The sequence below is a fragment of the Heloderma suspectum genome, chromosome 3 (assembly GCF_057233095.1).
Source record: "Heloderma suspectum isolate Gila_16-S chromosome 3, 16-S_ref, whole genome shotgun sequence".
NCBI classification, from domain to species: Eukaryota; Metazoa; Chordata; class Lepidosauria; order Squamata; family Helodermatidae; genus Heloderma; species Heloderma suspectum.
Window position 1 is genome coordinate 308,719,791 of NC_139460.1, and position 13,961 is coordinate 308,733,751.

General features: G+C 43.1%; 1 protein-coding gene across 2 annotated transcripts in view; it reads left to right on the forward strand.

Moving 5' to 3' along the window:
* The window catches only part of FNDC3B (fibronectin type III domain containing 3B), a 385,564-nt gene that overhangs the window by 290,861 nt on the left and 80,742 nt on the right, over positions 1 to 13,961 (forward strand). For both annotated transcript variants that reach the window (XM_084847494.1, XM_084847495.1), the window contains exons 11-14: positions 2,437 to 2,490; positions 7,356 to 7,480; positions 8,644 to 8,818; positions 12,618 to 12,704. In XM_084847494.1, the coding sequence (XP_084703620.1) occupies positions 2,437 to 2,490; positions 7,356 to 7,480; positions 8,644 to 8,818; positions 12,618 to 12,704 (441 nt within the window). The remainder of the gene's footprint in view (positions 1 to 2,436; positions 2,491 to 7,355; positions 7,481 to 8,643; positions 8,819 to 12,617; positions 12,705 to 13,961) is intronic.

The window sequence follows — 13,961 nt, forward strand, 5'->3', positions numbered from 1 at the left end:
CTGCACAAGTTAATTGAAATAACATTTGTGTTGAGGAGGAGCTGTTTCCTGCAAAGGCCAATGCTTCCACCCTCTAGCCTCCCATCCTCCTCAGACCCCTCCTTTGCAGTGGATAAGGAGGCCTGCTGAATTTCAGCTATAAGGTGTACGATCCAGCAAACAGATGCTGCTTTGCATCCTTCTTCCCTGCTCCATTTCTCAGGAGGAGAAGAAAGGGGAAGTCTGAGACCTGATTATTCTTATTCAGCTAATCTTTCAGGGGAAGGGTCAATGCAGACTCCAAGGAAGGAAACTCAGAGCAGGAGGTTTCTGGTCCGTTCAGTAAGTAGTTGCAGAAAATTCTGATAGAAATTGGAGTTGAAGTATAAGTGGTAGAAATGAGTGACAGGATTCCTTTTAAGATAAAGGGAAATGGGCGAACGGGAGGGATTAGGCCCAACGTTTTCCACTAGTGTTCAAGCCCTTTTTCAGGGTTTGGGGAAGTGTTCAGATGCTAGCTCAGGCTGAGAGCCTCCCCTACGGACCTTCATCAGGAACATTTTTTCAAGGGCTTCTTTCAGCTTCTCTATTCCTGTGGAGAGGCCAAGGCTGACTTAAGTTCCCTTCTGAACTCCTTCCTTTCTCCCAACTATCAATCTCTCAATCCTGCCGCTGGCCCAAATCAAGCAAATGGTTCTATACTTTCCTCTCAGTCTTTCTTCTCAACAGCCACCATTCATCTGGCATGACCCGTGAGTAGGGATGGGCAAATCTGTTAAATCTGGTTTCTCTCTGTTTCTCATTTTTCCAATATTAAGTTTGATTCATCTTGAATTTTGAGAATTTCTCATCTTAAGTTTGGTTCATCCTGAACTTTGAGATATTTTTAATAAAACAATTAAATAAAAATTTGTAACCATTTTTGTGCACATTTCTCCGAATACATGCATTTTTGTATGCATTTTTTACAAATACCGATTTTTTTGCCAGCAATTTTCCCAATATAATGCATTTGTAATGTTATTTTCCATAGTATATGCATTTCTGTGCAATTTTTTATTGAAAGACTCCATCGCAAAATTTGGAGAGGTACAAAATTATGTAAACTTGCATTAAAATGAGAACTGAACAAATTTCTTCCCCATCCCTACCTGTGAGGTGGCTGCAGGTTTGCTTCAGAGGGAGGCCAGACTGCTTCGCATGCTTTCACATTGGCTGGCCTCATTCACAGACTTTACCGGAGGAGGGGGTGCCAGACCAACAACATTTTTCACTTGTAACCCTTCCATGTTTTCCCACTGTGTCCTCCATCTTTTCTGCTTTCGCAAAAAAAATCCATCAAGGAGGAAAAGATGGAATTGCTGCAGAGTGGGCAGTATCCAACTGGACCCTTCTGCCTCCACTGGTTCTGTTGTGCTCACAGGACCCACCACTTGTGCAACAGGGCTTTTATGCTTCTGAAAATTAACTCCGGATTAGGTCAGTTAGGTCTGGATCAGGACAGGTCAGTGGAGTGCCCTTCCGTGAGTTGACGTGCTGTCAGGAGCTCTTCTGAGCGCAGGGAGTGTGAGAGCAGTTCAGAGTCTGAGGAGGAGATGCCAGACATGGGGGAGGAATGTTCCCAGGCTATTCCAGAGATGGCGAGGCAGGTTCCTCAGGTTTCAAAGGTGCAGCTGGAGGAAGGTCCTTCTTCACCCCCTCCCCCCATTGGAGATAGCGAACAGGGAGAGGCGGTGTTTGGCGAATCTGAATAGATGTAAGGCACAGACGCAGAGCCAAGAGGGAAATGGCCGGGGCAGAACTCAGGAGGTTTTCCCGATTGGCCCTGCGCAAACAGCAGCGCTTAGAAGCCTCACGAGAGAGACCTCCCCCAACCCCTTAAGTTAGGCTAGTAAGCCCGCCTTCTTTCAAAGGGTGGGCAACTTTCATAGCTACCTTTTGAACCCCCTGAAGGCATTTCCTTACAAACTGAGAGTCACTGAGAATTTGCATCTGTATGACTCTTTGTGGTAATGGAATTAAAAGCTGTAGGCTGAAGCCTCTTGTCTGTGTTTGAGGCGTTTGAAGATCAGTGGGTGCAAAGGGAAACCTGACACCTGCCCTGTTCCAGAAACAAGCTTGTTTCTGTTCATTTTGGGTTATTTTTAGTACTGCAAAAGCCCTGTTGTGCAAGTGGTAGGTCCTGCGGACGCATAGCCCAATAGGATACTACCCAATGTCTTTTGATTTTTAGCGCTAGGAGCTGCCCGTCTGAAAGCACCCTTAAACTATTCATGCCCCAAAGAGAGCACAAATGACAGCCATAAATGTGTAGGTGGAGCCCATAGAAGAGCCCATTTACACTTTCCAGGTGTCATATCTATTTAAACTTCCTGCAGTGGGAATTTCTGAAGGTCTGTTTTCTGTAAACAATTTGCCAAGTTCTTTTCTACCCCTCTGTTCTGTTTTCATACGCAGGCCCCGATTGACAATGGTTCAAAAATCACCAGCTACCTTTTAGAGTGGGATGAGGTAAGTGATAATTAACCACTTCTTAAAATCTACATTTTACTTTGCCAGAAATCTGATTTATGGGGGAATGACACCTCTTCCAACACAGGAGAATGAAATGATGGAGATGCACTCACATTTTGCTTTTATGCTGTATAAACATCTTTGGCCATTTGTAAATACAGCTCAGAAACTGTAAGGTACCACTACAAATCAAACCATAAAGTTCATATTGTGCCAGATATTAAGGTGATAACCGAAATGGGGATGGAATTAGATTTTGATTGGCTAACTTTATATGCATTTGCTTTCATCATCTTAATTTCATTGATTTTTTTTAATGTACATATGAGGCACTATATTAGAGTATTCTCAGAAGCCAGATCCTGTAGGCTTTCCTCTTCTGGCACTGTGCCTTGTTATCAAACAGATAACCACCTCCTGGAAATGTATTTTGCAAAATAGGGCTGACATGCCCTTTGTTTTTTTGGAAGTCGGGTGCCCCTGAGCTGTAGTTTTGTTTTTTAAAGTCTACCTCCAGAGTTTAAATATTCAAGTATAAATTGGGCTAAAGTAGTGTTGCAAGAAGACCTTTGGCCATTGGCACCACTATAAAAGAAATTGACCTTTGTGGAATCTCTGCCTATTAAAGAGCTATTAAAGGCACAGAAACCATTTAGGTTTCTTTCTTTTTTTAAAATCTTTTTTTTTATTGTTTTTATAAATGAAATAAACCCTACCAACAATATAATTGGAATCTTCAGTTTCCAACATTACAGTATTCTAAGAAAAAGGAAAAAGGGAGGATAGCAAAAGAAGGAAGAGAAAAAAAAGAAAAAACAGAATTATATTAAACTTCAATAAGAACAAACCAAATATCCAAACAGTCTTATAGCACAGAAATAGAGGCAAACACTCCATTTCCATTGGCCATAAATTACCATTCAGTTAACACGTATTAATAAACATTAAAGGTTTCGCCAACAAGGAACAGTAATAATAATCCCATAATTATATTAATAATAATAGTACTAATAAAAAGGCGGGGGGGAAGAGAAGTTTAGAAACTGTTTAGGTTTCTAAAAGGTTTCTGCAGCACAAGGTAGACCAAAGATTTGATCATTCTTAATGACATTTAGGTCATGTTTATACAGTCACATCTTGGCTTAATAAGCCTCTAACACCTGCACACATCCTTCCTTTGCATGAACAGAAAAACAAGCCAGGAAGTCACCATTAACTAAATCCTGTTACATCCAAATGGAGAAACTGTGGACTAAACTACACCCTATATTAAACATATAGTTGCAGATGATCCTAACTTTCTTTTTTTACTTTCAAGTATGCGTGTGGGTTCCCAATCCAGACTGAGACAAGCAATCTATTGCTCCTGGAGAGGTTTAAACCTTCCCACGCAACTGCTCTCTCCCTGCCACTTAATTCCCCCCACACACACTGTGCAGGGGCTACAAAGAGGGAGAGACTCCATTGGTGCCAATGGAGGTTTGGGGTTTTTTTGCTTTTTGGCCTCCATGAAGTGGGGGTGGGATTTAGGAGGGGGAGTGGCTGGGTGAGAAGGTTTAAACCTCCCCTACCCACACACCCTGGTCTTGATCTAGGTCAGGGCCCTGCGTGCTTACTTGAAAGTTTTAAAAAAAGTTAGAATCATCAGCAGGCTACCTATTTAACCTAGGCAGGATATGAAACCATGGCTTAAAGTTGGCTTAATATCCTGGCTTGTTTGGAAGCCATTAACCATAGTTTCTGGGTTTGGGCATGAAGGGAGAACTGTATGTACTATCCTGAGCTACTTGTAGGAAGGGTAGGATAAAAATGTGACAAAAGCAAATCTAGTTCCAAATCCTTTGGGAAAGAAACTGGCCTGAATTCACACAGAATGACACTGTACTAATACTTCTAGATGTGAGTATCAGGGACAAAATATATATTCTTGCAGCAATTATCACATTACATTGGGTCTCCTCTCTTTTTGACATGACAAATTTTTCACTTGATTTCACTTGATTTTTCACTTCTGGCATAAACCCCCATTTAGAAAACATTTGCATGAAGCAGTCCTAATTTATACCTTATGAAGGATTTTTCAGGTAAATACATGTGAGATTCTTGACACTGGTTTTTTTAATTAAAGAAAAAAAAACATTTTGGGAGGAAGGATTTATTTATTACAATTATTTATATCCCACATTTCAAGATACAAATCCTTCCAAGGTGGCTTACAAATAACAGCAGCAGGCATTGAAACACACACATGCACACACGCAGTAAACGGTAGCAACAGAAATCTGTATTTTAAATCTCTGCATTGCTGCTAGGTTTTGTTCGGGTTGTATTGTTATATTGTGGTTTTAATGCTCTTATATTTTATATTGTTTTATCCTATGCTTTTTGGTTTTAATTTCTGTGAACTACCCAGAGAGCTTTGGCTATTGGGCAGTATAGAAAATAAATAAATAAAATAAAATAAATAAACATACAGCACAGATGGTAGATGGCCCGGTGGGAGAGAGAAGTCCAGCTGCAGCAGGCCCTGAAGTCTTCTTTTCCTAACTCCCTCTTTTCTGAGAATTTGGAGTAGAGAAGCTGCTCTGTGGGTACATGCGTGTATATCTGCACACTTAACACTTTCCCCTACCTACCGTTTCTCCAGTCACATCTCCCCATAGCTGTTTTTCCCTGAGGGGTTCCAAATTTTCTTTGGCAAATATGTATGTGGAACTCTGCACAGGAAAACAGCTTGGGTGTGTGTGTGTGTGTGTGTGTGTGTGAAAAAGAGAGAGAGAGAGATTTGGGATGGGGAAGCGGCAGGTGGAAAAAAGAGTTAAGCATTCCCTCATATCCATTCCTGCTTCTCCATTCCAAATAAGGTCCACAGATGCTTTTCTTCCTTATTTTGTAAGCAGCGTCAGGGCGCTGCTACATCCATTTGCAAGTAGGTAATCCTTGATACACTGACTTTAAGAAGGTAATAAGTATGCTGCGATTCGGGGATATAGGAGAAAGTGGATTCACATGAACTTTGTAAGTTACCATCATTGGGTTTTCCCCTTCCTCTACAAATGGGAAGAGTATCGCAAGCCCCTTGAAAAATGTTATGTTTAAATAAGATGTAAGATTGGAAGAAGAATATCCAAAAGAGCACAGAATGATGAGAAGCCTATAAGGCTCATAAACCAACTTGCCTCAGGTTCTTGTCCAACTGAAGCAGCTACTCAAACTTCTGTTATTTTCAGAACAGGAAGCTTTCCAAGCAATTAATGCCTAGTTAATTAGAAATATCAGCCAGCCTCTGATGTGATTGCCAGTGGAACATGAAATATGATCTGCTGTGAAACATTTGAAATAGCAGCCAACCCAAACTCAGCTTTGAAAATATAAAATGCCAGTTCTGCTAGCAAATGTATGTGTGTATGGCTTTGGTTCTTTTAAATACTCAAATTAAAGATGGCCATATGAAAAAGCTGATAGGAGCCTTGAGCAACACTTCTGAGTGTTGCAGATGTTTAGCCTCAGTCTTTATAAAAAATGATTTTGTGTATAAAATGCTAGCACCTTGTTGGGAGGAGTTCCAGACCTCCCAGTCCAGAAAGAGGAGCAGATGGTCTTTTTCCATTCACATAACTTTGACAATAATCCTGCTATTTCTGCACTGGAGGTCATAAGAGATTTACAGTGCTGCAGTACTAGAATTTTCATTTAAACCAAGTCCTGGCTATTTTGTGGCTGCTCAAAATCTTGCAGTTTGAAACAAAAACCATTAGACCAATGAGGTTGGATCCAGATTTATGCTGGATCAGCTGCTTTGACAGACGTGAACTTCCCCACCCTCTCCTTCCCACAGCAGTCCCTCCAGCCCATGAAAACGCTACACAAAGAGTCAGGAGACCCTGCTGAATGAGGGTGAGCTATGCGGGGGGGGGGGTCCCCCAAATCAGGTGGAAGGACCCTTCTCAAGGAAGGCAGATCATGGATCCAATCCATTAAATATAAACTCAGGAATTTCCAAAAGTTTCCTTGAAGGAATAATTGCAAAAATTACAAAAAGAGAAAGGGATAATGAAATCATAGAGTGAAAGAGGACCAAAACCATCCAATGTACATACATGTGTGAATCCAGAACACTGCATGTCGGCCAGAAAACAGGTAAAAGTCAAAAGTTCCAAATGCATGAAGATTGGGGCTGTTAGCTGATTATTATTATTAGTAGCAGTATCATCATCATCATCAGTTGAGTCAATGTTTGGCTTTTCCACTTCAATATAAAACCTCTATGAAGGTGACATTTTGAGGCTCCTGAAAGAAAATGACAATTTTCAAAAAATCTGCCAGTTCTGGAGACAGATGGCAAAGCCACCATTGCGTTTTCATTTCTTTTTTAAAAGAAATAAAATCTGACAAAAGGAGAGTGAAGCAGGCACATATGCATACTCTGTGGCAGATTGTCAAAGAGTCCCCAGACTCAGTGTTTTGCTTGTTGTGAACCCCACCAATTAATCCAGGTGCAAATTTTAACCTACATTCAAGACTTTATTTGGTTAAACACACCGATTAATCAGTTGAAGATTGAAGCTTTAGGGTGCAATCCTTTGCATGTTTAGACAAAAAAAGGTCCAACGATTCCCAGCATTCCCCAGTCAGCCATGTTGCCTGGGGAATGCTGGGAGTTGTAGAACTTATTTCGGTCTAAATATGCATAGGATTGCGCCCTAATACATGTGTAGGCATCACTCAGAAAGACCTGTGTATTTAATCATGAAGATAAGCAATTGGTGAAACTGTGGAGTCTGGTCAGAAGAACATGCATTTTGGCTTTGGAAAATGTCACATTTATGATCTGTTATAATCTGTATGCCATTTTCTTTCAGGGAAAAAGAAGCAATGTTTTCAGAGAATGTTACTTTGGGAGCCAAAAACATTACAAGGTGACTAAGCTTTGTCCAGCTGTGGGTTACACATTCCGATTAGCAGCGCAGAATGACATAGGTATTAGGTAAGTCATTGCTTCTGAATAATATCACAGCTCAACAGTCCATTGTTGGTGAAAGACTAAGGGTGCAATCCTATGCATGTGCTGGCTGGGGAATGCTGGGAGTTGTAGGACTTTTTCGGTCTAAACATGCATAGGATTGTGCCTTAAACTCAGTTAAGAACCCTGCTGGATTGGAGTAAAGGGCTATCTGATCCAGGATCCTTTATCCCACAGTGGCCAGCCAAATGCCTACCAGCTCCGTTTCAGTGGGGGGATTCGTCTTTTCAGATATAATTTGGACTTCCTTGCTCAGAGCCAGAAGCGTTAATGGACATACATTTGAACATAAATTCATAGCTGGCTAGGGAGGAACATCAGTTTGGAGTAAAGTAGGATTATAAAGAGGAAGCAAAGCAATTCAGCTTCCAGGAAGGCATTTGGTAGAGCAACCAAATAGCCCCAGACAAGGCAGAAACAATGGCCGTTGTTGGCCAAGGAAAGCAGGATTGGGGAAGTAATACAGAAGTAGTTCATACAGAAAGACAGCCAGAATTCACAGGACTGGTAGCTGACAGGTTTGAGGAAATTCATCTAGAACTCTCTTTAGCAACCAGAGAACTGGAATTCTTGACCATTTTGGCTCTGCAGCTTTCTTGTTCTTCTGGATGCCCAGTAAAACCTTTCCTCAGAACCGAGGTTCTAGACCCGTGGGTTCCCAAACATATGACCCTTTCACCATTAAAAAAAAAAATCTAGTATTTTGTTTTGTTTCGTCATCTCAGCCTGCCTTGTTGCCTTGGGAGGAAGCTTCCAATCTGAAGCCCATGTCTGTCCAATGCACTAGCAAAGCCCATGTCTGCCCAATGCACTCTTAGTATAATTTTATGCATAATTTAGAATACATATAGTGTGTGTCCAATAAACAAAAATGTGGGTTTATTTGAAGAAACACATGCTCTGCATTTCACAGAGGCCCATGACCTGTTGTAGGGTTATTGGAGGGTTGTTTAACCCTCCAGCGAGCCATGCAGCCTGGGTTTGGACGACACAATAAGCTGTGGCTCACAACAAGCCACCATGGCTTGTTTAACACATGATGGCTTATTTTGATTGTGCAAACCATCCCACTGTGTTCTACAAACTTTGCCTAAGGGTAACCCATTGTCCTCTCTGCTGTTTCACAGTGGCTTTAGCCAAGAAGTTGTATGCTACACGTCAGGAAATATTCCTCAGACCCCTTCCACACCAAGGCTTGTCCGTGCTGGAGTCACATGGATCACCCTGCAGTGGAATAAAGCAGAAGGCTGCACGCCAGAGGAAGTGATTACATACACGCTGGAGATCCAGGAGGAGGATAATGTAAGTTCTGACTTAATACAGTGCAATCCAGAAAGGTCTGGAGCCAACGGGAATAAAGAGAGTGCCCATCCAATTGGAAGTTTATGCCACCATGCTTTGTTTCTGCCCTCTGGAGAGGGCAAAGCCGAATTCTTTCAGCAGGAGAGCTGCCATCCCTTATGCCTTCCCACGTGAGAGGGGCTGGAAAAGGCAGACATGCCAAAGTCTCCAGCAGAAATCTGACTGTCATTCATTTGCTCCAAGTAGGCTTTGGAGCTCATGAACTCACGACACAAAGCTGTTAATGTCAGCCATTACACACAATGCTATTTACTAAAGAGTGAACTCACCTCCAAGTATGGATCTTTATGCAGCCACGATGGTACTGTCTCCACATAAGCCAGAATGGCACCATACACACACACAAAAGAGGGGGAAGCCATCACCAGGCTTGAGTACAAAAAAAGCTTTAGGGGGGAAAGCCCTAAGAGCGGGACACCCAAAAATGTGCGGAGTGACCATGGTCAGTGGCTACAGAACATTGACTGGCTATTGGGGAGGAAAATCACCAAAAAATGGATGGAGTGGAGTGGAAGTAGAATGGAATATTCTGGAAGAGGGCATGACGGGCTGGGTGGAACCCTGAACAAGAGAGGTCCACACTGCAACATTTTGTTGCAGCAGCTGTAACACTTCGTTGCAGGTCTCATGTGACTGTTTTAATATCCATATAGGCAGAAGCTCCGTGGCTACTTTGGCTGGAATAAAGAGGGGGCCTGCAGATGGAGCTTGCTTCTTGGTTATTACTGGTAGAAGCTCAGCTGAAGTGGCCCAAGGCCCCAGTATGACTAAGGACATTTCATAACATTTATAGAGCTATTACAGAAGAGCTTTCTCAATCTGTTGCAAACACAGGTTTAAGTTAATAAGATTTCCTCTGACCCCAGAATACCCAATATTTGAACCTAAGTCTTATTCAGCAAAGGTGCCAGGTTGAAATGCAACACTTGAGCATTTTATGAAACCTCTACAATGCGTAACGTTTTTCTATGATATCGTGGAAACATAATACTGAAGTGGGCCCAAAATACTTCTGTCCTCTGCCCAAAGACCGGGCCGTTCATATACCAGTCCCCTGTATGTGCAATCAAACCATGGTGTGCCAGAAGTAAAAAAGCTTTGCTGAGCATGCCTGTGTGTCCTCAGTTTCCATGAGAGCTTACAGTGGAACAACAGAGTGCTTAAACTCCTGGGTATTTTTTACCTTGTGGGCGGCTTTTCTCTTAGTTCTGATTGAATATGCAGAATGTGCCACCAGAACTTGTGTGCACCCTGATGTGTAAGTACACTGCACAGAATGGTATCCACTAGCAGCTGTGGGGCAAAGGAGAATTCCTACCAATTTGTCCAATCAGCTGCAATCCTGTTGTTTCCGCTTCCTGCAATAAATCAACCACACATGCTTGTGCTGGGGAAATTAATTCTTAAATGGCTGAAAGGCTTCTAGGATGAAGCATAGAAGAGGTGTTCCATTTCTGCCCATCCCAGCACAACACGGTGGATTCTGTGCAGCTGATATGGGGCATCTGCTGATGGCAGCTTTGCCAGTGCAGCGTTAGTAGTAGTGGTATACCGCTGAATGTACTAAAATCTCTAAGTGGTTTGCATGCAAAAGTATTAAAATCACAGTTACAAATACATATACAATACAACATTAAAATGTTTCAACAAATTCAAGATGAAAAGAAATAACAGAAAGAGGCAGTAAAAGAGGCAGTCGCACAGCTTGTGCCTGCTTATGTTGCTGGCATGCTGCCCTAACTTGTCATATTGCATTGGGGTTGCAGTGCCTTAATTCACTCTTGTTTCCATACGTACTAGTGTAACAACTCATATCATTCACCCATAAATATGTGGTATTCCACGACTGTTATTTCAGGCCTTCCCCCCACTCCCCCCATGAAGTTCTACCTTGCTTCATCGCCTTTACACAACTCCACCTGTTTATAAACAAAGCCTCTCTCAAGCTCTCCATACTTGGGTGAATAGGTGGGATGTTGCTAAATGCAGAACATCTCTCAAAATGGGGGACGCTTTTGCTATGTCTGCTGTTCTCCTTTCTTGGCAGAAGGCGGAGCCTGTTTGCTTCTCAGAATGAGGCAGGAGTTTGAACTTCTTTCAGCTTGAGGGCCGAATTTGATTTTGGGGAAGCTCTCGGGGGCCACGTTCCAGCAGCAGGCAGGGCCAAAGGCAAAAGGAGCAGGGCCAGGAATACCGAAATGACCAACATATTTTAGCTTCAAGCTCTTCCTGCCAGTAACTAAGCTATAGGAGAGGCATTTCTACCTTTTAAAAAAAGCTGAAAAACCACCAAACCCCTGGTGGTCGGAGGAAATGGAGTGGGGCCAGAAGAAGGGCTGTGGCCCTCTGGTGAGCCTCAGAGGGCCAGATTTGTCCCCTGGGCCCGAGGTTCAATGTTGTTTATTTATTTCATTTCTATACCGCCTCATAGCGGAAGCTCTCTGGGCAGTTCACAAAAACTAAAACCACGAGATACAGTATAAATACCCCTGAAGTAAGAGTTCAACCTTAAAGCTCGTATATCGGGCACTGTGTATGCAATCTTGAGAAGGCCCATCCCTGTGGTATGCACGCACAGTCCGCACAGTTGAGAGGGACAGTTGTGTGTTGCACTGCATTCTGGGATTTCTGCCTTCAGCATGGTGGTGGTTTCGGGGGAAAGCGGGCCACACAAGTTCAGAAAGAAGGGATACAGACCAATCCTGATGGGCAGTGACAGTCTTTGGTCTAGGGTTCTCAGGCTGCCCACTTCAGCCTTGCAGGGGTTTCCACTTATGAAAGGGCATTCAGTTGAATCCCTTGGAACACCAAACCCTGGTTTGGCAGTCTGTGACCATGTCTTAGGCTGATGCACTCCATCTCTGCTCCCCTGCTTTCCCTGTAACTCGGTACCATTCTGTGACCAGAGACAAGTAAATTAGAACCAAAGAATCCTGCGAGAAATTTGGAGCGAGAGAATTATAGGCAGTGTCCTATGCTGTCCGTGTGCCAGTGGGACTCACTGCAAGTGCAACGGGGAGCTAGCAGTTGTTAAACCATTTGGAAAAGAGCGGAAATGCTTGTTTCTGGAATGGGGCAGATCAGCAGAGCTTGTAGAAGGGGGAGCTCTGCTGACCTGTCCCGATATTGAAATGAGCATTTCTGCTCATTTCCGGGGTTAATTTAGGAAGTGCTAACGCCCTGTTGCTCTAGCAGTGGGTCCTGCCTGTGCAATGGAGGAGTGGGAGAGCAGCAGCCGTATTAGCTACTGTATTTTGACTGCAAATAGATAATGGTAAATTACATAATACCAGAGGAATAGTTAATAGCTGGGTTTGCACGATCAGCAAAGGAAAAGAAGCCATGGTGGCTTCTTTTTCCCACCCTGTGTGCGCCAGTTGTTCCATTTGCCTAATTACCCTCACTGGGCACGGGTTGCCGTGTCGTCCAAACCCAGAGAAGTGTGCAACGGGGGTGGCTTCCCCGGAACCCTAGAACAAGCCATGGATTGCGGTGTGGTTTGGAAGGCATGTCCGCCGCGCACCTCGCCAGGTTTGGATGACATGGTAACCTGCACCTGGTGAGGGTTATTAGGGAAATGGAGCAGCACGCGACCGGCATGCACAGGGCTTCTTTTCCTCTTGAGTCTTGCAAAGCTGATCAATGTGTGAGTGGCAGCAATTCGTTGTTGCTTGACCATACCATGCCATTGATGGTGTTCTGTTTTGTTCTCTAACTTGTTTCTTAATTTCCATCTTAGGATAGTGTGTTTCACCCAAAGTACACTGGAGAAGACCGGACCTGTACTGTGAAAAACCTTAAAAGAAGCACACAATATAAATTCAGGGTAGGTGGTGTTTTCCCCCTTTTTAATGCCCCTGTCCATCCAATGCCATTAATGCAATCCAATACAGAGCCCGAGGAGCAGCAGGGGCGATCTTTGCCTCAGCGCTCCTGCTCTGCATTTTGGCTAGATGGGCTTTTTGCCTGTCGAGCTGGGGCTCTGTGGAGCGGGATGGAAGGAGGCTGGGGAGGCTTGAGGATGCATTGTAAGCCAGCCTCCCCAATCGCCTCCCCACCCTGCCCACTGGGACGCCCCTTTCCCTCCTCCAAGGTCTCCTTTGCGACCTCGGAGAGGCAGCCAGGGCGTTCTCTCTGTGCCAGCTGGGAGGAGAGCTTGGATTCCTGGCTCAGTCTAGGGGCCATAGGATTGCTTGCTCCGTTGATTAAACCATATTTCTAAGATCTCAATGTAGGTGCAGTTTTGAATTGCACTTACACTGAAGCAGGTTAAGATAACTAGCAATTTAATAAACAACAAACCGCTGCTCATTGTTGGTAGGAAAGGACATCTTTAGTATTTTCGTTTTCATTCTCTGTTACCATAACACACCAGAACCAAAACAGGGTCAAAAATAAATGTTAAATAGGGTCAAAAATAAACATTGTGCTGTTCTCTCCAGTTAAGATTGTTTCTCACCAATGAATTAAACCTTTGCTTGCTTTATCAACCATTTAAGAACGTTGTTGTCTACTTATTTTGTCTCTTCTTGCAGCTCTTCATCATGCAATGAGTTGCACACACAAATTTACATACCTTGTTTGCTTCTTACCAACACACTTCTTTATTACAGCACCAATATGGCTGTGGACACCGTCAGTGTTCAGATTTCATTTTGCATGTTATTTTAACTTGTTGCCACAAGGTGGCACCCTAATTGTTTGACAGGTTGATACTTGATTCTTTGTGCAACGATGAAGTTGATATGAAATGTACTTTACACACACATAATGGTTTAACAGATAATATGAAAGCAACTCTGTTGCTTTTCTTTGCTTGCAGTGTCAGATCCTACATAATTGCTCAAGGAAGATTAAAGTGCAATTCATTCTAAAATATACCTTACTTGTTGTCGGTTTATCTAAAATGGCTGGATGTAGCATTTTCAGATCCTTCAATTCACGGGACAGGAGGCCAGTTACAGACCCCTGTTGCCTCCTTATTCCAGAATCCAGTCAACTGCAAGTTTAGTAATTGCATGCAATATAGTTTTTCCTACAGGGATAGATGGGAGACCCTTCTATCAATCATAATATAATGATG